Raw genomic sequence first — 25409 nt, 5'->3', positions numbered from 1 at the left:
ATCAACAAGTATCTAAATTATTTGACTTGTATCTTTATAATGAAAGCAAATTTATCGTAATTCAACTTGCATGAAAAAAACTATAATGGATCACAATGCAAGTATCACCCCATGTTTTTTTTTTTTTTTTTAGTATTTTTTACAATCTCATTATGCATAGTAGGTAATGTCTTAAAAGGTCTTTTTGTGAAAATATTATAATTCGTATATTTTTAAGACATGTATCATCTTTTAATTAAAATTAAGAGAAAGGTATACCTTTATGATAAAATAAACGAGATATATGAAGTTTTCTTTTATTTTCGTACTCGTATGTCATAAAATTTGACTTTTCTGCACTAGGAAAAAGGTAAGAAAACATTGGAGAACATCTTAATATAAAACAATTTTGCAGTAAACAAATTTTTGTTTTGATTAATAACAATTTACACCGATTTAAACTTTTTTTCCCGAATCCAATCATTTCATACACCCCCCCCCCCCCACACACACACACACTTCCTCGTCAACAATCAACACCTATTAGAACTTAGAAATGACTTAACAATTAAATCTACTAATTAATAAGCAAATATAGTTAAAAGTACATTTAAAAAGAAGCAATTCTTGATTTTATCAAAAAATACAATTGAAGTTAAACTTAAACATATTTTCCTGATCTAAGCCGCTTTATTTTGTTAAATTTTAGCTTATCATTTTGCCCTTTAGCAAAAATCAAGGTATTTTTTTCACAACAGAAATATCACAGTTGCAAAAGTCAAAAGTTGTAAAAGACGTCAAATCACGCTGCTCTGACTTAAAACAACATACCCCCCGTTAGGTTTTGGCTTAATAATATGCATAGAATGCTTTTCTTCCTCCCCTTTCTGGATAATTCTTTCAAATTTGAGTTTACAGATAGGAAATTTTTTTGAAGTGTTTTTACCATAAAATTTCAGGTGTGCACTTAACTGAGTTTGTCTTTATTGTAATTTCAAATATATCGGACAATAAATAATTAAATTTTGCTTATGTTTCGTGTTACATAAAACATAAAGATATATTTCAAATGTGATAATTAAAACATATTTTTAGCCAATAAAATTCTTTTTCCGAAATTAACACATATACCATTTCATCTATGAACTCGACTGAGGAGGGGACACTGAGTGCATATGGGAGTTTGATACCTTGTGTCTTTATTATTATTATTATGATTACATGTATACTATGGGTTAAAATTCTTTTCCGATACATGAGGTACATGTCTGGTGGCATTATTTCTTCCACATTTTTTTTTAACATTGTGTGATTTCTATTTCATCTTGACAAACAATACAATATGTGCAGCGATCAAAATGATGAATATTAAAACTAAACATATTATTGCTATAAAAAGTCTTTTAGTTGTTGATGTAGAATCGTACTTTTTGCATGGATCTTTAAGTGGTATGCTATTCTTTATCTCCATCGAATTCCCATTAGTCCAGTTTTTTTCCGGTATGTTGGTTATCAATTTATGCTCGTCTTTCTCTGAAATGTGATAAACTTCAAATCCGTAATGCAGGTTACAAATAAATGATTCTTTTGGGCACTTTTCAAAATGTGTTAATAAAGAACTTTTACACTATGGTATAAAAGGTAAAACTTTTTCCTTTATTCAATATTTTCTGGGGAAAAATTAAAAAAAAATCAATCTGTGATAAAATTCATGCAAAACCCCACTCGAAAGAATTGCAGTATTGATCTACTTCCTACCAGTCGTACTTTTGTCTTTTTTCAAAAGTTGACACATACTTAGTATTTGAATTATATCAAAAGATGAAGCAAGGAATCGATTTCTAAAAATCGTCCGATTTGACAACACTTAAAAGTTCATGTTCAAGACAATCCAACTTCTAGGTCATTGTGCGTAAAACCACAACAATACGGCAGCCTAAACGGCTTTACTCGGGGTTAATTCATTTGAAATATAAGTGATAATGTGATAAACAACTATGTTTAAAAGTTCACCGGGAAATGAACGTAAGTGGTACGTGATTAAATCTACTGTGATGCCCTTCGAGTTTAACAGGATTTGCTCACATAACCAACTTAATTTATTTCCTAGAGAATTATTAAACATTGCTGTTTATTTCAAAAAAAGATATTAATGTGAGTTTTAATAAAACATAAATTAATTGGGAGAAAAGAAAGAGAAATATAGTTTTGGTAAAACTTGCGTGTATCACCAGAAAATAGAATGGAAAATATCTAAATATATATATATATATATATATATTCCGCCTTTATACAAAAAATACCCTAACAAATATAATGCTTGTTTGTTTTTTCTTCACAAAATTATACCATTTTTGCATTTCATGGAGGAGAGAGTATAATAGTTGCAAAAATGGTTTCTATAAAAGAATTTATCTTATCAATCTTATTTATTACATTTCACAAAGTGTTTAAAATTCGAAAAAAAATATGAAGGTCATTTTTCACTTCCATGCATATTTGAAAATTTGATAATTGTATTTTTGTGAAAACATAAAGTAATTTATAGCATCTCGATAACTGTTAAAAAATTTTCCAATTTTTTCCGGAATAACAATTTTTTCCCATTATTGTTTTGTAATCTATCTTCATATTGATCACGTGATATTTGTTTACTGAACCAATGTAGCCATTGTTTTTTAATGTGCAGAAATTTTTTGGATTTGTATGATACTTTCCTTGCTTTGTGTCTAAAATTCTTATGCAAGACAATTGCTAGCATTTGACGGTGCACCGTACATTCTCCTTAATTTTCTTTAATGGAAAGAACGTTGTTTGTAGAAGTTGTGGCTGCGTACAAACGATTACGTAACTCGCCCTCATCATGGTTATGAAACTGATAGTGTTAGGACATTCATTTGTCAGTAGAATGGAAGATTTTGTAAGTAATTCTACGGATAATCGTGTGAAAAAAAATTTGAACTTAAGTTTGGAGACCGTTCACGTTTCTTATGCAAGGATTTAGAGGAGTGACATAGTCAAAGATTAGGGCGGAAGGTCTGCGTTATGTAAGACTGATTCATCCAGATGTGGTGGTACTGCAAGCCGTATCAAATGACCTCTGCGATCCTACGAAATCAGTAGCAGATGTCTTCAAACAATTGATTGACTTTATCCCTTCGTTATGCAGAATCAGTGAAACATGTTGTATTTCTACAAACTTTACACAGAAGACCCCCCACTTACTGCATACGCTATGAAGTGGATACTAATTGGTTCAATGACAGAGTGGATGAACTTAATCTGAGATTACCATCCTATTTATGTAATGTGGATGGATCAAAATTTTCCCGTTTATCAGGTTTCTGGTCCCCTGCAAGTCAGGACATGGTGTTTTCTAATGATGGTGTTCACTTGAATTCGCAAGGAGTGAAGAAATATTATAATAATTTGCGAGCAGCAGTAGTTTCTTCAATTAAAACCATAACATATGGTGGGTATTCATTTTGTATTGAAACACGGGCGGATAATTAAATACACATGGCAGTCCAATTTGGTCAGTTGGGCCTATGGTTTAAATTGTGTTTCAAAATCTCTCAAAGGTAGAGCTAAATACATCTTTGAATATACTTGTAAACAACATAAAAAGCTTTCTATTGCTGTTCATTACAGGGCTTACAATATTGTCTCATTAGAGTAAAGGCCCAAAACTTTGAATTGTTGTTCCCCTATATGGTTGGGGTAAATAGGTCGTGGTGAATTACAATAATCTTACCCCTATATGGTTGGGGTTAGGTTTTTTAATCATATTAATAATCCATTGGTCTTTATTTGCTATACATTTATTATATATATTCACGGTTTTATCTTAAGACGATTAATATCACCATATATAGGTGTAATGCATCCGTTAGATATGTCCTATTTGTTCATACCCCTATATGGTTGGGGTTTTTGTTTTTATATAATTATTAATTAATTGTTTTACACTATATAATTATTAATTAATTGTTTTACACTATTCTACCGGATGTTTTTTGGATATGAACAACATATTATCTTACCCCTATATGGTTGGGGTTTTCAAGATATCCTGGCTAACTGTTTGGAGTTTGTATTTGATATTCCCCCACCACAATTTTTTCAAGGATTATGCTTGTGCTTCTTGCACCTGCTTTATAATATGTGTCCCTATATGGTTGGGACATATTTTCTAACTCTGAATATTTCATAATCATATGGCACAGTACATAAATGATCATGCTCGATTTCTTTATAGTAATTGTAAGTTATTATTATGTCTATATATAATGTGGGTTTATAAAATCTGCCCCTTTATCTTTGGGGCTTCTCAATAAATGTTCAGTAATACATGTATGTATCGTGGGGTTATGCGTTGTTGCCTAATTCTGAATACAGGTTTATGATTATGCCCCTATATGGTTGGGGACTTAATAACATATGCTCTATAGATAGGGCAGTATCTTTTATGTTGGTTGAAGTATATGAATATGTGCCTTAAGAGATATGCTGAGTTTCTCAGTTAGGTTACAGCTAAGTTATAATTATGCCCCTATACGGTTGGGGTTTTCTGTTCATATCCATGCTCCTATATGGTTGGGGTTTCTTCCTCTATTTAATTATCATCAGGATGATTTTCATAGATTAAATTATTTGTGATTCACGTTGGATTGTTACAACTAATGTGTGTAATAAGACTACGGGTGATTAAAATTATGCAATCACAAACAATGCTGAAGTTTTAATGGCACATATTTTTCTTGGGCTCCTATATGGTTGGGGCCCGAATGTTTTATCATGTGTAACTTGCGATGAAAATTGTTTACCCCTATATGGTTGGGGATAAAGGTTACAAAAGTTATATGCACCTATATGGTTGGTAGGCAAGTTTAAAATTTTGAGTGCTTATTTATGGCATTCCTGTTTATAATTGCTTTTGATAAGTAATTTTATCAAGTCCACAGTGAATATGTTCATTGAAATGAACTAAAATGAAGATTCTAAGTGAATTTAGATACATGCATGTATTGCATGATGAAAGTACTTATACATAATAATTTTTACACATTAATGCTATGTTTTTTTAGTCAATGAAGTTATTGTGGCACAATACATGCGTTTGATAAATACAGTATTTACTAATGAAGCCTAATTTATCAACCAGAGCTGTGGTTAAGAATAAAATATATTTTATTTATAAATATCATTTTGATAACCAATTGCAGATGAGCGAGCTCAGACGCCAACCAAGAGGGAGGCGGACTCAGAAGAAGCCAGCGGCAGCAGGGTCAGCAGAACAGGCTGCGGAACCGACCGAAACGTCTGTTCAGGACCAACTGGTGGCGGCGGTGACCGACAAAGTCCTGGAAGCACTCAAGAACAATCAGAAAACCCAACAAGAGATGGAAAATGGTTCTAGAGGCAGGAAAAGGCACAGAGAGCAAAAGAAAAAGAGGAGAAGAATGGCGTCACCTGACAGATCTAATTCCTCTTCAGGTACTAACTCTGATTCAGATGAATCTAGTGATGAAAGTTCCCCAGGTGCAAATACAAGTAATGATGATTCCTCATCGGAGGAGTCTGATAACGATGAAAGTTATTTACTATCAACGCCCATATCCGCACAAATTGAATCAAAAATTAAGAACAAAATATAGCAAAATAAATATATTGACTTTAGTAAACTTTTGCCAAGGGATGATGTCGCCTCAGACAGGTCTGTTAAAATTAAAAGTACAGGCAATTCTGAATTAAAATTACTTTCAGCAAAATCAAAAACTGTTATTAAGTCCATAGATCAATGGCCAAAAGCTTTCCTCAAATTTCTGGCAATCTATTCAGAAAAATTTCCAAAACAGTCTGCATCAGTTATTAAACATCAAGAAATTGTCAGAGAATTGGCAAATAGGCATGCTGGATTGTCATGGATGACATATGACAAACAAGTACGTAAAGACATTGAGGCGAGGTCTATCCCTTGGGGACAGTTACATTATGAATATTGGGTTATGGCCACCACATCTCGAAATTTTCATCAGAATTTCCAAAACAATTTTCGAGGCAAAAACTTTCAAAGAAAGGGGGGCCCCACAAAAGTAGGAAAACACCACCTGGGTTCTGCTATGCATTTCACAGGAATAAAAAATGCTATCAGAACAACTGTCAATACAAACACACATGTTACCAGTGTAAGAAAAGTCACTCAGTCGTTCAATGCCCAAGAGGTAATAAGTCAGCCACAAACAGCAGCTCATCAACCTTCCCTTCAAGTTCAAACTCATCATCTACCCCTGCAAACAAAAGTTCTGTTGTTACTCCAGTTCGGACAACTATTTTGAAACAGCTATTAGAAGGGTATCATCAAAATTTGAAAGAATTCTTATGTTAAGGTTTTGAAAAAGGATTTAGATTAGGTTATGAGGGTCCAAGGCAACCACGCTTTTCTTCCAATTTGCTATCAGCCAAAACTCTTCCAAATATAACATTAGAAAAATTAAACAAGGAAATTTCACTTGGCAGAATAGCTGGCCCATTTGACGCTCCTCCTTTTGCTTATATTCAGTGTTCACCAATAGGTCTGGTTCCCAAAAAAGAAGCTAATGATTTTAGAATGATTCAGCATTTGTCATTTCCTGACGGGCATTCAGTTAACGACTTTATACCTGACGAATTATGCTCTGTTTCCTATACAACAATCGATGATGCTATCAAATTGATAAGACAGATCGGTCGTGATTGCCTTCTAGCAAAAACTGACATTGCTTCTGCTTTTCGGATAATACCTGTTCACTCACTAGACCATGAGTTACTAGGTATTCAGTTTCAAAATAAATTTTATTTTGATAAATGTCTTCCCATGGGTTGCTCAATATCATGCTCCATTTTTGAAACTTTCAGTACAGCATTGCAGTGGATAGCTTGCAACAAGTTTGGAGTCCCTAATATGTTGCATATATTAGATGATTTCTTATTTATAGGGCCCAGGGACTCTTCAATATGCGGTCTAGCATTACAACAGTTTATATCTTTGTGTGAAGTGTTGGGGGTTCCAATTAAATCAGAAAAAAATGAGGGCCCTTCTACAGAGATAGTTTTCTTGGGAATACAACTAGATACAGTGAGGTGGGAAGCTAGATTACCCCAAGATAAAGTCCAAAAAATCCGCGAGGCAGTTAAACTAGCCAAAAATCGCAAAAAGATGAAACTTCGCGAAGTTCAATCTTTGATTGGGCTGTTAAATTTTGCTTGCTGTGTTGTAGTACCGGGGCGTGCATTTTTGCGTCGTCTCATCAATTTAACAGTAGGTGTAAAAAAAAAAGCCCCATCATAGGATTCGTCTAAATAAGCAAGGAAGGTTGGATTTGTTAGCTTGGGAAACTTTCATAGACAATTTTAATGGCAAGTCAATCTTTCTAGACGATTAATGGCAAAATTCCCTAAAACTTCATCTGTATACCGATGCAGCAGGAAGCTTAGGTTACGGGGCTATCTTAGGTAAAAAATGGTCTTTTGGAAGTTGGGAGAACATAAACCTTCAAGATCGCAATATAACATTCAAGGAACTTTTTCCAATTGTTGTTGCCATTGAAATCTGGAGAGAAACCTTGGCTAACTGTTCTATATTGTTTCATTCAGATAATATGGCAGTAGTCAACATTATTAATAGACTTTCTTCAAAAGAACCATCAGTTATGTCCTTAGTCAGAAGACTGGTTCTAGCTTGCTTGAGATTTAATATTTTATTCAGATCTCAGAATATTCCTTGAAAAGATAACATTTTATCAGACTCACTTTCGCGTTTGCAGGTAGAAAAATTCAAGGAGTTGGCACCTTACATGGACAAGTGCCCAGTCAACATCCCTCAGGAGTACCTACGCATTTAGTAAAATCGACATCAAAACTACTTGATGCTGCAATGTCAAAAAATACCCAGGTGTCATACGAGGTTGCTTTAAATGCTTATCATAAATTCTTTTGGAAAAATTTCAGTCCAAGTCCAACATTTCCAGCTCAGTTAAATCACATTATGTCTTTTATAGCATGGTTATACCAACAACAAAAAATCCTACAATACGATAAATACCTACATTGCAGGTATTTCATACTATCACAAAATACATGGCCTTTCTGACCCAACTCAGTTTTTTGTCATCAAGAAGCTCCTTAAAGGAGCTCAGCATTTATCCAATGCACCAGATATCCGTTTACCAATAACTCCTCATATTCTTGTCAAGATAGTACATGCGCTTAAACACACAGTGTCTGGGAAATTTAACAGACGCCTTCTGACAGCCATGTTTACACTCTGTTTCTTTGCATTCCTGCGGGTAGGTGAAGTAACTGTGAAATCTCAGAAGAATTCAAATAGAAATCTTGTTCTACTTCAAAATTTGTCTATTGATTCAGTAAGAGGGGGAACTAAATCTATGACATTAACACTCAGACATTTCAAGCATCATGACTCGTGTCTTTGCAAATAGCAGCTCAGACTTGTAAAAGTATATGTCCAGTAAAAGCTATGCAGAAATATTTATCAGTCAAATTTCACCCGTTAACTGTGTGTGATTCATATTGTAGAAAGTTAATATGTTGACTTTGTTATGGTACAATTGGCTTTTGCTTTATAATTGGACTGTCTGAGGCAGCTGATTATGATATAACGTAAATGAAAAATTGCATAAACGGAACTAGCTTGGATTCTAAAAGCAGTTGATTTAGGAGTGTGTTGACAATTTTTGTATTCTTTAGGCAGACTGTCTGAGGCAGCTGCTGGGTGAGCAATTTTTTAAGGTGGCCATTACCCAATACCCCTAGTTTTTTAACATTACATGTTTGCAAATGACTGTCTGAGGCGGCATTTGAGAATACCTTGAGTTCTTTTGTTTTCTACATGATGTATCTATGGTTCTATGTAACATTACATATTTGAAATGACTGTCTGAGGCAGCATTTCAAAATTTTTCAAGTTCTATTGTTCATTATGATTTCCAGGTAACTTTACATGTTTTTCAAATGACTGTCTGAGGCGGCATTTGTAAATACATAAGGTTTCATTTATTTTTCATTTGTCAGTGCCAAACCTGAGTCATATTTGTTGAAGAACTAAATATATTTTTCAAATGACTGTCTGAGGCGGCATTTGTAAATACATAAGGTTTCATTTATTTTTCATTTGTCAGTGCCAAACCTGAGTCATATTTGTTGAAGAACTAAATATATTTTTCAAATGACTGTCTGAGGCGGCATTTGTAAATACATAAGGTTTCATTTATTTTTCATTTGTCAGTGCCAAACCTGAGTCATATTTGTTGAGGAACTAAATATATGTGTATAAGTTACATCGTTGATATCATTGTATGTCATTGTTTAAGTAGCAATGTTAGAAAACTTATTAGAATTGGATTTGCGTTTTTAAACAGGAGTGGATATGTAAATATAGCTGATTTAGTGCTTTGTATTTTTACACAAATGTGGTTATCGATTCTTGATATATACTGATTTGTTTTTCAAAAATGCTATACTCATTTCGAACGAACTGCGGTTAAGGATGTGAATCGTGTATATTCATATTACAATAGAGATACATAAACAAGTACATCGTAGTTCTTCTTCAATAATGCCATATTGTCTATTTGGAAAGTACATATATTAATTACTACAGTTATGGGACTTGATTACCTTTCTTTCCATTCCTCTCTTCTGGATGGGCCACTTGTGGTCAATTGACAACAAGTTAATGGCGTTTTTTATAAGAATTAGTCCCATCTTTTTTGCCGTAACTAGTCCAATGGGCAATACATTTGTTATTTTAATGTCAGTATTTGTACTGTGTATATCTTAGGCACATTTATCTTTGTATACATGTAATGAAATATTTTTTACATGAGATTTACTGTCTATTTTGTGCCTAAGATTTTTACGTGTATCATATGTACGTAAAATAATTTTTGGCATTTTCAATAATAAATGCTCTTTTTCGACAAACTATGTGTTATGTTATCCGTTTGGCAAAAATCAGAGCAGAATAGACTCATGGCTAAAAATGTATATCTATTATATTAGAAGATGATGGTATAGTTGTATTTATGTGAAAACATTAAGTAATTTATAGCATCTCGATAACTGTTAAAAAATTTTCCAATTTTTTCTGGAATAACAATTTTTTCCCATGATGGTTTTGTAATCTATCTTCATATTGATCACGTGATTTTTGTTTACTGAACCAATGTAGCCATTGTTTTTTAATGTGCAGAAATTTTTTGGCCCACCTCCATCCCCCTATCTTCCACCTGTTTTATAAGGTTTTATACATTTACTCTAGTCTCCTTCAATTTGTCAAGCATGCTGTGTGTTTTTATAATGTATGATTGTGTTTTTGTTTTATAAGAATGTTACGTTTTTTATAAGAATTGGTCCCATCTTTTTTGCCGTAACCCACAGCAGTCCCAGAGCAGTCCCACAGCGGTCCCAGAGCAGTCCCACAGCAGTCCCAGAGCGGTCCCAGCAGTCCCAGCGGTCCCAGAGAGCAGTCCCAGCGGTCCCAGAGAGCAGTCCCAGCGGTCCCAGAAAGCAGTCCCAGTGGGCGGGGTTTATTAAATTAATGGGCGGAGCTAACTCAGAAATGAGATTTGCAATAAACAATGGAACTATAAAAGGCAGTAGAAATTGATTCTGGGTAGTATGCCAGGACTCCTTACATGTACGCGGTCATTTATGAATAGTACGCGCATAAAAACAAAGTGAAATAATATTTATTGAAGGAAGAAGGCTTTCACATGTGCATGTATGAATTAAAATGAACATGAATATTTAATCACAATTATCGGGTATATTAATAATTCAATTTCTTAATTTTCTGTGACTGATACTGTTTCCCATACCGGTATTTCTTTTTTATACAGAAAATTTAGCGTGAATTAATTATTTTCCACCAGTAAGAATTAGTTTTAAATAGATCTTATTGTTATATGGCCAATTTCCATACTATCGGGATATTCAAAAGGAATTTTCTTAAGTATAGGGGCTTTTAGAAAATTCTTTGTAAAATTTTGCCAAGTATTATTTTTCAGTCATGATTATTCTTACTGACATGTCAATTTAATTATTGCTAATTTCTCTATCTTTAAAATACTCAATTTTAAGTGTGTTATTTGTAAATGTTAGAATGTACATCTGTAAATCACCAGAATGGATCCCTCAGATAATGTTCAAAATTATTAATCCTGAAAGAAATCATACACATTTCATTTATCAATTTTATGTTTGCATTACATACCGTTAGAGTGAAATTAGGGTCATTGTTGACCAGCATGTTCAATGATGTGAAACGCTGATACGTATATCCAAATAACATGCACTGATTTTCTGCCCTAAGGCGATTGAAACCGCGAGTGTTGATACCATTTTATAAACATTAATCGACCAGGTAAACACAAGCAAAACAAAAAAGAAATAAATCACAATTCCCGGTATTTTCAACTGTTTATTTATAAAATAAATGTACCCTTTTGATAATTTGTTAATAAATTAAAAACTACCGGTAATTCATTGATAAATTCCCCAATGATTATTCACATTGTTTCACATGTACATTGTTTAAGTTACGAAAGAATGGTAGCATATTATATTAATTTTATTTCATGGTCATTTAATAAATTGTTAGACTTTATTTGGAGATTGCATGGAATACTTTTTTTAGCGTTGTACTCATAAAACATGTAGCTTTTCAATTAAAAATCTTATATCTACCTGTAATGATTATTTTTAGATAGTGCCAATTAATGCAAATTTTGAGTGCACATAATTTTACATTAAATCAAAAATAGGCCTACATGTAGATATTTTTTTTCATAAACCTGTAGTTTATCTTTAGGTATAAAAATCTTCTCCTGACTTCCTTATTGAACAACTTTATTTAAAAAAAAATATTCCAAACTAAATTTGTGTAAATATACAGTCTATGAAAATATTAATGAACTATAATAATCTCTTATCAAAAGACTGTAAGAAATCCTTGCTTTAGTAATAGTTTAAACTCCTCTCTGCTGCTAGTAAACAAAACAACTGGGAGTCTGCAAATTCATAATACACAAGGGGGCGGAGCTATCGTGTCACTCAGAACCTCTTTCACACATGAATGAACAAAGCAGTCCCAGAAAGCAGTCCCAGGGACAGCTGGGACTGCTGGGTCTGCTTTCTAGAGCACTCCCACAGCGGTCCCAGAGCAGTCCCACAGCAGTCCGAGAGCGGTCCCAAAGCAGTCCCAGGGACTGCTTTCTTGGACTGCTTGGGTGTCAGGTTGGGTCTGGTCGGTACTGTATATCTATTATATTACAAGATGATGGTATAATGTTAAATAAAGCATAACTTCAATGGATAGATTCCCCTCCTTTTATAAAATAAGTTGCAAAAAAATCATTTAATTTTTGAATTTTTTATAATGATAAATAAATTACTTATAAATTAGTCGCCCGCGTGGAGCTTTTTACAAAACCCTTAAGTTGTTTTGTTTCCATATGAGTAAAAAACTTCTCGAGAGGGACATCAAGCGACAAGCTAATCACCTATTTTTTCCATCTAAATAATTATCAATTGTCAAAATGTAAATTATATTAACAAACGTTGGGTGTTAAATTATAGAGGGGCGCGAGAGTAAGCGTCCCTAGCTCTAAAAATTTCGTGAAATTTTTTATGTGTACCTGTTACGGCAATGATCTTGCACCCATAGCGATAGTCACACTTGGATTTGTTACAGTCACATATCTCCTGACATGCAATTCCATATGTTGGATATGGACAGATATTAGTGCAACTGTATCCTTCATATCCAATGTCACACTCTGTAAAATAAAAGTTATTCTTTTTGGTTGGTAAATAAATGTGCTGGTTATCTACCAAATTGCGTTGAAAGAAGGCAGTTTCTTAGAAAAAAGTGTAAACAAATACATGTACCTTTATATGCTCTTACAGTAGGTTTTAAAGAAGTCTCAATAAGCCATTATCTGTGGTCCCCGGTTACTCGTCAAATTTTAAACTTTCATTAAAAAGCTTAAAAAGTAAATTACATTGATCTCTTATGTCTGTAGTATATGGTCCAACGTTTAAAAATTTCAAATAATTGCAAAAAAGAACACGCGAACCTGTGTTTTGAAGGTGGGGTCCTTTGATTTTCATGAATATCAAAAGAAATATGTGACAGGTACCCACTTCAGAGCTTTCGTAAACATCGAGCGCAGATTTGTTCAAAGTCGACATCAAAATATAATGTGTATATTATATTTATACAGATTGTGTGAAAATATCTTTGTTGAACAACATTGCGCTCTATGTCTTCTACTTAAAAGTATCATGATTTTGAATCTGTTCGGTGAGTATATTTACATAGGATTAACCTCTTGTTGACCTGCTAAGAATAGATAATATGTCACGTGATTCCATTCCGCCACAGGTGAATACCTTTGGAAAGCGTGTTTTCTATAGGAAGCGAGTCAGTGACACAATCTTGTAGCTCGTATTTGAAAAGTGCAGACACCAGCTTTTATTTTTTAAAATAAAAAAAGACTCTCTATAGACTTCGATGAATATCACTTATGATAAACTTTGACGATTTTCCGGGACATTTTTTAATTCTCCTGCACGTAATCGCAATATTCCTGTTCATTGCGAAAATTAAAGCACACGCGTAGATGTATATAAATACACATTTAATCAATTTCTTGCGAAAAAGAAACAAAATATTATAAGCAGAAAATACCAAAGACGTAATAATTTCTTCACATTTAATCACTGTCTAAACAAAATTAATGCACTCGCATACTGACCACTTCAATATTCAAAGCAACTTTATACTCTTGTCACGTTTTTGGATGCTAGCTGAATGCATAAAATTTTTTATATAAACTCGGAAAAACTTCGAATGCATTTATAATCGATAAGTAAATCGGAATATTCATTGCAGAATTTACAGCGAAGTTAAGAAATATATATACATGTCAGGCAGATAGTATCTGGGGAAGGGGTAACCCATTCTTTTCAGGGATAAATCTTGAGTTCTTCACCCACCCCCACCCACCCACCCCCCCCCCCCCAAAAAAAAAAAAAACTTTCATACGCCTTTACGCTGCTACAATATGAATAAACACACATTAATGTTGAAGTTTAATTTTTCAAATAAAAATATGAGTATTTTTTATTAACTCCTAATTCTACATTAATCGTTTTCAAGTTTGGAAAAGGATTTCCTCGATCTTTTTCTTTTGCTTTATCAAATTCATGTTTCTTGTTTTCTTTTTCTCAGCCCCCTCCCCCCATTACAAAAGAATGGTAGTGTATGTCTGTGTGTATTTACCGTTAATTATTATGCAATCGCCTGTGCTTTTCAAACAATCATGTAAAAGAAAATTATTGTAGTGGGTAAAATATATTGACATTTTATTCAACAATGATAGATTTTAAAAAATTATTGCGATTAGGGGGATTTTTAAAACCCCGACAAAAATACCAGAAGTACTAAAAAAGACTCCCACTCACCCCAAGTTAAGAAGAATACGAATGATGCAAAATAAAATTCAAACGTATTGTAGATTATTATTACCCATCGTATATTGCTTATTATTTCTTATCTCACGCTACAATTCATCGGTTTTATTCCTTTATATAATACCTAATTTAAATGTCTCCGCCCATTTGTATGTAATAGAGGAACCGTACTCTGTTCGAAAAAAAATGTTCCGGAATTTGTGTGTTCAGTAGGTGTTGGAAATCGGCTTGTATTTCTTGATATTGCAAGTTATTAATAATGATTGTACAAAATGTTAATTAGAAATACTTTGTTATACACAATGAAACTAAAAATAATACCGTATCTTCATGTATATTCTGTAAAATAAGGGCAAAAAAAGGGACCACGCTACTACACTTAAGTGGAAAACTCCTTTGGGGGGATGAATTGGTATATCTACATATCTTCTCTACAAATACAACTTTACATATGTCAAATGATCGAATCACACATAGTTACATCTATTTTTTTTTTAAATAAAAAAAGAAATAGGATTTCCATTTGCCACTTCTTTTTTCACTTGTAAAGAAATGTTCTACAAAATCTCCACTTTTCGACAAGTATCATTATGCCCTATTCTAATAAGGAGTTTCATTTTCATAAGAAACCAAATCATGGGCATAGGTGTAATCCTTCTTCTCTTCATCTATAATGATATAAGAACTTCAATGTGTTACAACACAAAATTACGCAATTTGAAAAAAAAAACTTTTTTTCAACGTGCCTTAAATTTGGGATCAAGTACATGTAAACGCACTTTGAAAAAAAAAATATTTTCAGAGTTCTTTAATACGAGGGATGATCCAAAAGTAATGTCACTGTGTCCATATCTTTAATATTTGGCGCCGCATCATCAAATATAATGCACCAAAAGATGCAGAAAAAGAAATCTAATCAAAATTGATAATTTCTTTTAATAATGTGTAATTGAATTCATTTTATAGAAGTTAAAAACATTAAACATAGGGGGTGTCGCCGAGTCAAAACTAAACGTCACGTTTTAATGTGTATATTGTTAGAATAAAAAGACAAACAAATTTTAAAAAGCATTTGAAATAGCGTTTAATCGCCCAATATTTCAAAGAACACAAAATTGACGACAATTTCTAGTCTTTAATTAAAAATAAAATGGCGACATTTTTTTTTATCATAAACACTGTTGTTTTTCTCTGATGTATTGAAGAAAGTAAATGTCGAAATGGTAAAAAACGCCGAAATGAGTTTTTATGCGTTTTTCCTATAAAATCCGGAAATCGCCAGTAGAGACAGTTACCATGGTAAATCAGACTCGCAGGGGAAATAATGTGAAAACGAGACTTGTTCATAGAATGTGTAAAACATTTTGGGCGGGTCGTGGGTAATTAACTAATCAGCTGAGGACAGACATCTTCGCTAGCCAAGGGTTTCTGATACGCTACTCTCCTCATGAACCCTTGGCATACGGTGTTCATAGAAATTGGGATTTTTTTCCAGAGTTCTGATTGGATTTCAGTACACCCAGGTCGACCAATCAGCAATTGTTTTTTGTAAATGACGATATTTGCGTTCGGGATACATCTTCACTCTTTAATGTCGGAAATGAAAAACGCAAGTAAACAACGATTTGTAAGATAACACTTAATTCTATGAACAGCCATGGTGTCATCCAATATCTTCTAAATATGTGATTAAGAATCTATATGGAAGCTTCAGATTTGTTCTACAAATAATGAATAAACATAACTCAATTATTGCTTCTTAATTATTTTTGAAAAAACTTTGATTTAATATTTTTTTATCACGTGTCTTTATTTCTGGCGATGAATGACGCAATGTGTGCGTACATGATAGATTCGAGATCACGTGCTGAAAACAATCCCGTCTTTTGACTTCACCGTTTGATGAGGAGAGTAGCATATCAGAAACCATTGGCTAGCGAAGATGAGGACAGAAAGACCGAAAGATACGAGATCGGGTGGAAACGTTCAACGGCGTCGACGTTGTCAAAAAAGAAATTCGTGTCACGCGGTTTGAGTGATATATTGTATGAGAAACTTTTAAATTTGTCTTATGGTACTGTTCAAAAAATTTTGATAAAGGACTAACTTACTGATAGAGTGTACAATTCGTGACAATAATTCTTAAAGAAAGTAAAATGTGCGAATGTGTTTATGAATATCAATTATTTTAATGAAGCGATGGTGAAGAGTTTTTAAAAACTGTGTGACGGCGCATATCCGTTATACGTCGTTATTGAGGTGCGGCGACTACCATAATTGCACTTTGTATATAATTCGATATTTAAAAATTATAAATCATTTCAATCTGATTTTTTCAGGACTGATTTGAAATATGTGTAGCTACCATCATGTATAATTTTGTTAATTTACGCTGACTAATAGTAATTTTATCAAAGTTGTGATATTACTTTTGGATCAACCCTCGTATCTTCCATATTAACGCACTTTGAAAAAAATGCGAACGACTAAGTGAATATCTGAGATAAAGACCTTTACGGTACCATTGATTGATTGATTGATTGTATGTTACTGAACGTACCTCTAGAACATTTTTCGCTCATATGGAAAATGGTACAAGAAATGCAACAAAATGAAATTTGTATATGTTTAACGTAGCGATGTCAAAATTGTCAATAATTGATATTCGAATATTAGATAGAAGTATTCGAATATATTCGAATATTCGATAAAATAAATACATCTTGCATATATATCTTCACTCTCCTGTCAAGTAGTATAGGTTTTGTGGCATTATTTTGGAATAAAGACTCGTGTAGAGCTCGGTAAATGCACTGCAATTATATATATTTTTTTAAATTATTGAATATTATATAATTTATATCCAAAATGTAATGATTGTTTTTTTTGAAAATTCAAAGATTCTTTAATTAGTATGTTTCAGATTAATTGATCGTCTTACTAAAGTCTACACTGTTAACTCCTTCAAACTTATACATAGCAGAACAATTACATGTATCTAACGGTGATTTATTAAAAGCAATTACTTTTTGCTAATTATAATTTCCTGATAATGATTTTAATGATATTTACAAAAACAAGGGGTCTGTGTGTTCACTGTAAAATTGTGTCCTTACAACAATACAAGCTGATTGTAGGTACTGGACACTATTATACCACTTATTAAGTGAACAAATAAATAAATTACTGTGATACACTCTTCACACCTTCAAGGTAATCCAAGAGGAGTGGTTTTTTTTTTAATTTTGCACAAACTTGATTCAATTTCTAATAAAACTTGCCAGGTTTTTATCTCTTGTTAATGCTTGTATACTTAAAAACGAATATTCGAATCATGAATTAATATTCGAATATCAACTCAATATTCGAATATTCGTTGAGATCCCTAGTTTAACGTTATTTGATAAGTTCAATGTATTGAGAAGTAAAAAAGAAATGGTTTATTCACGCGCAATATGATTGCCTTTATTTGAAAACATTTATCTAAAAAGATTAGCATTAAAATGTATGAAAAAGAAATAACACGCATTTTAAATTTGTATTTTTGATTTGTATTTGATTTTGTAAAAGTACCAACGTTTAGCAAATTGGCTATTCTTCCTTAGATTGATGTCTGAAGAGGGTAGATCAGATCATCGATTTTGCAATTTGAGAAACTTCAGAGAAATACATGTATAATTAGAAATTAATGCTGTGTGGAATATAAGTGGTGAAATTTAATTTTATAGATATATTTTTTTCTTTTCAAAATGCTTTAAATTGTTTTCTATACTCTTAACGCATTAAATGTTTCAAATCTTTAAACAGACAAATTTGAACCTTCCACGATATTATGACCGAAAATAGCATGCTTGTAAAATATAAAGTAATGTAGGCTTCATACCATCACATGTCTTATTTTTGTCATTCCATTTGTATCCTACGCAGCATTTACCAGCATTCCTAAAAAACAAAATTGATTAACTCAAACATTTGTTTCTTGAATAAACATAATGAATATTTTGAGTTTTTTTTCTTCCTTTTAAGTTCACCCGAGGCTTACTTCAGTCGAGTTTTTTCCGGGAAAATACAGTTTTTTAGTTTAATTATGCGACTTATATATTTTTGTCGGTATCTTTTTTTCACGGGGCATTTAAATAGGTTTCTTTTCAGTAAAATTCACCAAATAAATATCGTATATACGATATGTCTGTAGAATACCTCATATGCAAAATACAATCAAATGAGTATAAATGCAAGATATGGGTGTTACAGTATTAAATAAATCACTCATAAAGCAATCTTTCATGACTGAATTTATTATTTTCTTGGAAAAAAACGATAATATTCCAACAAAAGCAAATATATTCTGCTTTAGCTTTGGTTAATAATTTAGGTCAACCTGTGTGATCTAGGGGGTCGAGGAGGGGGTCCTGTCCTCTGCGCCATAATTTTCGGAGTTTCATGTATTTATTTTTTTCAGCAAATAGTCCAAAAATAGCAGAGTGTTATGTTTGCCGGAATCTTCCGATAACATCAAAGTGAAATTTTTATGTTAGATGTGGGAGATAGGGGCCCTTGGCACGAGACAGTGGTCGTGAAAGGTACATGGAGGAAAGCAATAAGCACGGGCCAAGGTTGTGATGGTACGTGGAGGAAAACAATAAGCAAACCTTGCAAGCAGGAAGGACAAAACTTGTAATACAGTATTTTATTGAAAATAAAACTCATAAAAATATCTATATGACAGAGAAATCCCTTTCTTATTCTCTTTCTGAAAACATAAAAGGGGTTCCATCGCCTGCAGTCTTACACTGGACCCCCCAATAGAGTTAAAATTCAACCATTACGATACGTGCGTCGTCTTACAGTTACAACTTTTGGTTAAATGGGCCTAAGGGCTAATTGACCAGACGAGTGCTGACCCACTTACTGATGAGAAAGATCCCAAATCGAGTACAGTTTTATCTTTGTTCAAACTGCGGTTTTACAATGTAAGACCTGACCTAGCTGCAGTTTTAAAGCTTAACAAAATTTAGGCATTTAATTTTTACCGTTTGATATATAGGAATTCAAAAAAAAAAACTTTGCAAGATCCAATTGGTTACAAATGGTAAACTAGCAACCATTTTTATATGTACATTTCCCTTTCACTAAAGAACCCTCTCTACTTTGCACACTACGGAGTTCTTATTCTATGCTGTTTTTCTGCAATTAGAGTGATCTGCCCTTAGATCTTAATTCTTTTTTTAAAAAATGCTTTACAGTATATTGGTTAATTTTTAATCGATGCAAATATTTATTTTACATTTTAAAAGACCTAGATTATTTAACTGAACATGTTATGTACATGTATTTTCTCTTTGGAAGTAAACAACAGTGATTTATATTCACTGATACTGTGTTGTATTGAGACATTTTCCCGAGGATAACTGCCACGCCCCATACAGTAAAAAGTATGTAGATATGCTCAATGTTAACATATTATACAATATATTTTTAGTAATGTCTAAAAAACATTTTGCACTGGTGTAGAGAGGGTCCTTAAGTTAAAAATAATAATGACTCATAGGGGTGTCTATGCATTATTGTAAAATCATATACTCAAAAGTGTCATAAAAAGTTAAAATAGGGTAATTTTGGAAAAAAAATGTATACAGTAAATAAAAAAAATGAAACTTCACAAAATCGCAACCTCAAAAATAGGATCCTCCAAAATATCAGTTATTTTTTTTAAGTTGCAGTAGAAATGTTACCACTTTTTAAAACAAATGAATTTATATAAAACTGTTCACCAGTAAAACAGCACAAGGCTCCTAAAAAATAACAAACGCACTTGTCGATCAAAGAAGACAAAAAAGACGAATTTCAGCCCAGGATACAGGCTACTTTCTAGATTTGTAAAAATGAAATATAACAGGGTGATGGCGACAAGCCTGATGTGTAAAAAATATACAAGGCAAATTCTCAAATTGTGAAAAACTTTGTTGTTCCTCGATTTCGCAAAAGCCCGGGGACATTAAATCTTATTCCTTTGTCCGTGCGTCCCTCTAGCTGTCCGTCAGTCTGTCTAGCTGTCACAAAAACTTTAACATTGCCCATAACTTTTGATTTAGTGAAGCTATGACTTTCATATTTCACATGTGTATTCCTTGTGACAATGCTTTTTTTGGTACCACCAAATTTGACCTTTTGGCCTTTACCTTAGAGTTTGACCCACTTTTACACAAAAATTCTGTACTTTGACTTTTGCAATTACATTTGAATGGTAGAAAATAAGATTCAAATTTCACATATGTATTTTTTGTGGCAAAATTGTTCATTGAATATCAGCAACTTTGACCTTTTGACCTTGGAGATTTCCGTACTTTTAAAAAATACTTTAACCTTGACAATTACTTTTGAACGATAAGAGCTAGGGCTTTCCTTCTTCACATATGTAATCCTCGTGATAAGACCTTTTATTAGATACCAAGAACTTTGACCCTTTAATCGTGACCTTGGAGTTTGACTTACAATTAAAAAACTTTTACCTCGGCCACAACTTTTAAAATGTTAGGATTAAGATTTTTATCTTTCACAAATGCATTAGTTTTGACAACACCTTTCTTAAGAAACCAACAGCTCAGACACTTTCACAATCTTTCAAAAATTTATCCTTGATGATAACTTTTGAACAGGTGGTGCTAAGGATTGTGTTTTTCACAATCGTATTTCTTGTAATGAAAACCCTTGTTTAGGTAATAATGTATTTAATTTGCACTTTTTGAAAATTTTATCTTCCTTATGTTGCCATACAGGGCCATAAGTGTTCCACAAACACATCCTGTTCTTTATATTGTGAAGAGATAGGGCTTTAATATTTGACATGTGCATTAACCGTGACAAGATATTTCCGAGGATACTATGATTTTTTCAAACTTCAGTGATAATTTCTACATAAATGACATGATAGGATGTTCATATTAGACATATCACCTACAAAGACTCCGAAAACAGGTGACCACAATTCTTTGAATCTGTTTGTTATCTTTAAAAATAGAGTTAGAAAGGAAGTTTTATGAAACTTTTTTTTTGTTTATTAACTAGTTGTTTAAATAATATGAAATGGTATAGGTAGCGAAAATTAAGGTATATTTGTACGTCAAAACATGTTATTGATGGATAATAGTTGAAAAAGTCGTTCAACCACCTGTGCTTATGGTCTGTACTACATGCCTGCATTTTCATACATACAAGTAAATATTTTACATACTTAACATTTTTACTTTAAGGTCTGTAATATATGCCTGTATTTTAATACATGCAAGCAAATATTTTACATGCTTAACATTTTTAAATTGAAACATAAGAGTCTTAATACTCTATAAGATTTCTTTTATCAATAAACTGATATTTGAATTCCAAAATTTACACAAAATCAATAGTGAATTTAGGATACCAAGCAGCTTATATTAAGGAAACAGAAATTCTATATCCAAAACAATTAATAATTAAAACAAAATCAATCAATTTTGTTTCTCACATGCCATGTGTTTTTATCTTTTACCTGAAAAGTTAAATAATGACTAAAAAAAATAAAATCATATATTTTATGCTTACCCTCCACATTCAAATCCAGATGGAGAAGAAAATGAAATGATAATCGAAACGAATAATACAGTTGAACATAAAGATGTGATAAAATACATTGTCAATAATGTGCTGAAAATTGTTTTTTGATTTACAATCCACTTGATTGTTCGTTAGCCTTAGAATACTTCCTTATACAAAAATAATCAAACTTTGATCATTATAACTTTTTATTTGAAAAGTACAAAGAGTCAGTAACATACATTTAGATCAAGAGATAATTTAAAAAAAAAAACCATTATGACGAGCCTAAATTTAAAGAACAACAAGTACATCTAATTCCATAGTATGTTAATAAGCAAATGTATACAATTTTAATTTTCTTTGAATAATCTCAGCGAAAAAAAAAAGTAAGCAATGAAATTTTTATAGTAGCTTCCTATGGACAAAAAAGAATCCTTTTTTATTTTTAGATCAGAATGTCAAAGGTACAGGTCATGAATCAATAAATTCTGTCTGTTATATAGTGTGACACTTATTTCTGTGAGATTTCTCAGGAACTTTTTGGTGTTTTGCATTGAAATTTTACATGGCAACTGCCTGTGTCCAAATGAAGACCCCAAGTGATTTTGAGATCAGAAGGTGCAAGGTCTAGGTTGTAAATTTATACATTCAGAGTCTGTGTAAAACACTGAGCAATATTTCAAGAAAATCATGAGCTTTTACAATGAAATTTGTCACCAAAACACCCTATTGGCTCTCTCAACACTGTGAAAGAACCCGCCCGCTTGTTTTATTAGTATATTTTGTATTAAATGTCGCTTGGCACTATATTTTAAGCACATGGGCATGTTGAGAGTTGTTACGTATAATAACAGATTCTTGGCAGGCTTTTTATTCTCATTGAATCAATTAGAACTGTGTGTAAAATTGTTACAAGAGCGAACGCGAATGTATGTGACCTGATGTTTGCATATAATTTCCTACAAAACGAAGCAGCTCCGTCGTGTAGAGGTATGTTACTCGCTTAACATGTAAGAGGTCCCGAGTTCTAATACTTGATGTTCTGTTTTCTTTTTCTTTTTTTAGATGCTTAATTTACCTAGTGATAGCATGAGAAATGTAATTTTTATGCTCCCAGTGATCGATGTTAAGCAAAAACTTGTCAAAAATGCAAAAATACGCATTTTCCGACGACTTGAAGTCACGGTATTGGACTTTTTCGACGACCCCAATAGATTAAGCTTGACATTTTGAAATACTTTGTTTCTTTGGTGTATTACAAATTTTCATTACTTTTCAAGATATCAGGAAAAACATTCTGGCTCCTCTAGATCCCTTATTTTAGTAGTCAGCCGTTTATTCGAGATATCATTTGAAAGATCTTGGAACTCTACACTTCTTTTGTTCTATATGTTTTATCAAAATATTTCCCATTAAAAAGATATCGTCGAATAGGTGTTAGAAATTTTGAAATTTGCGACAGGACATTTTTTGGGTCATAGCGAGCGCCGACCACACTTCCGATAAAATTGAAATACATTTTGCACATCTATAGACTTAGGACTATCATACCTGAAATTTTTACGTTTCTTTCTATAGCTATTTTTTAGAACACTCACGGACAACCTTACCCTTCAAAAATCCTAAAATCGACAATATTTCCGGACCGGAGGTGAAGTCATCAAAACGGAAAAAAACGACTCAAGTTCAATTAACGTTACATGAGTCCTGAAAGTTTCATAAAAATCCATCGAACTGTTTTCGAGAAATCGTGTGCACAAAATCGGTAAGAAAAAAAGAATAATAATAGGTACACTGTAAGAAAAAAAGTGAAAAAGAAACCGAAGAAAAACAAGAAGGTCTTCCGCTGAAGACGGAAGACCTTAATGATAATAGGGAAAAAGAAACCGAACGATAACAAAAAGGTCTTCCGTTGGAGACGGAAGACCTTAATAATAATAAGAAGATGAGGAAGAAACAGAGTAAAAACAATATGTTCCCCAACTTTGTTTGAGGAACAAAACTAGACAGTGATTCTTTAAATGGTCAGATATTACTTTCGTGAAAACGGTTTAATTATCTACTTGTATCGGGTAACAAATTATCTCATTATATATTTTCTACATGAAGAGAATAATAGTTTAATGGATTAAAAAACGGTTTTAAAGTTGCTGAGAAAAATAGCGTATTTTTTTCTTTTTCATTTTTCGAATATTTAAATACATCTTGAAGGCCTTCACGTATCTTACTCGATAGAGCGCTTGCTCTGTGATCTGAAGGCTGTGAGTTCGAATCTTTGTAGCGACCGATATAAGCCGATATAGCAAAAGTTAGAATGTGTCGCACTCTTTCCCCTCATAACATACACATGTTAGTACAACAACAACAACAACAACAACAACAACAACAAAAAACCGAAAATTGAATCTTATGTGGGATTTTCAGGGAAATCCTACTCCAGAGCCTTTTTTTCTAAAGGAAATCCTACTTTAAAGCCATTTTTCCAGAAAGAAAAAAAAATAGAAGAGAAAGCATACTCTACAAGACAGGAACCCCTTTTAAATACAGATACTGCTGTAGGCCTTATACAGTTCAAATCGTATGAATTTAATCTGCGATTTTAATATGTTTTGGCATACTTTATGCATTCTAAAATGCGCTGATCTAAAGGAAGTGTGGGGTCCCCGGAATTTTCAGAGTTATTAAATGTATATCCTAAATCAACTAAAAATGACCTTGGATCCACAACCTACATAAAATGCGGACCCTTATTAAGTTCATATAAAAATCATACAAATTAAGCATAAGAAGTAACGGCTAAAACATCCACCACCTCCACCATCACCACGAAATAGGTTTTTAACACATGAAAAAAAAGTTGACTTTTTTTTTCCCGAGCTATATTGTTTCAATGTATTTCTTGTCAAGACATTTCTTGGTTGGCCCTTGAACAGATTCCTAGATCTGCGCATGTTTATTAATGTTTTGCTGTCTGACAATGCTGTGCATTTCCTCTGAATCAAATTTATAAAAATACCTAAAATAGCCTTATTCTTTTTTTTTTGTTAAACTCTCTTCTAAAACTTAAGGGACATCTTATAGTACTAATTGTATTATCTTAATGATATTTTTGGAAAATTCTCAATGGAAAAGGTGTCAAGTTATGTGCATTGCCTATATCCTTTTAAATCCAAAAATCCTTTGCAAAATATACTTTTTGTATGCATGACCACTGCATCGTGACCTGTCACTACTGTAGGATCGATCGCAATGTTTATTTTGTAGCACATTTAACATCTAAACGTACAAATCAATTATGTAGAGTATTAATTTTGTTG

At 32.6% G+C, this 25409-nt stretch overlaps 2 protein-coding genes across 2 annotated transcripts; one reads left to right on the top strand and one right to left on the bottom strand.

Moving 5' to 3' along the window:
• Positions 1-1277: 1277 nt before the first annotated feature.
• On the bottom strand, positions 1278-19942 carry LOC134259334 (multiple epidermal growth factor-like domains protein 10). Its single transcript, XM_062741927.1, has 5 exons — positions 19897-19942; positions 19170-19191; positions 18401-18459; positions 12678-12818; positions 1278-1512 (listed from the first exon to the last, which is right to left on the bottom strand). The coding sequence occupies exons 1-5, from the start codon at positions 19940-19942 to the stop codon at positions 1295-1297; spliced, it is 486 nt and encodes a 161-aa protein (XP_062597911.1). The 3' UTR covers positions 1278-1294.
• On the top strand, positions 5100-5710 carry LOC134259330 (hepatoma-derived growth factor-related protein 2-like). Its single transcript, XM_062741925.1, has one exon. The coding sequence runs from the start codon at positions 5121-5123 to the stop codon at positions 5634-5636; it is 516 nt and encodes a 171-aa protein (XP_062597909.1). The 5' UTR covers positions 5100-5120; the 3' UTR covers positions 5637-5710.
• Positions 19943-25409: the final 5467 nt, after the last annotated feature.

Source organism: Saccostrea cucullata, unplaced genomic scaffold (genome assembly GCF_032062105.1).
Source record: "Saccostrea cucullata isolate Sc308-1 unplaced genomic scaffold, CSIRO_AGI_Scuc_v1 ctg684, whole genome shotgun sequence".
Classification (NCBI taxonomy): domain Eukaryota; kingdom Metazoa; phylum Mollusca; class Bivalvia; order Ostreida; family Ostreidae; genus Saccostrea; species Saccostrea cuccullata.
The sequence above is the reverse complement of the archived record's forward strand: the minus strand, read 5'-3'. Positions and strand labels throughout refer to the sequence as shown.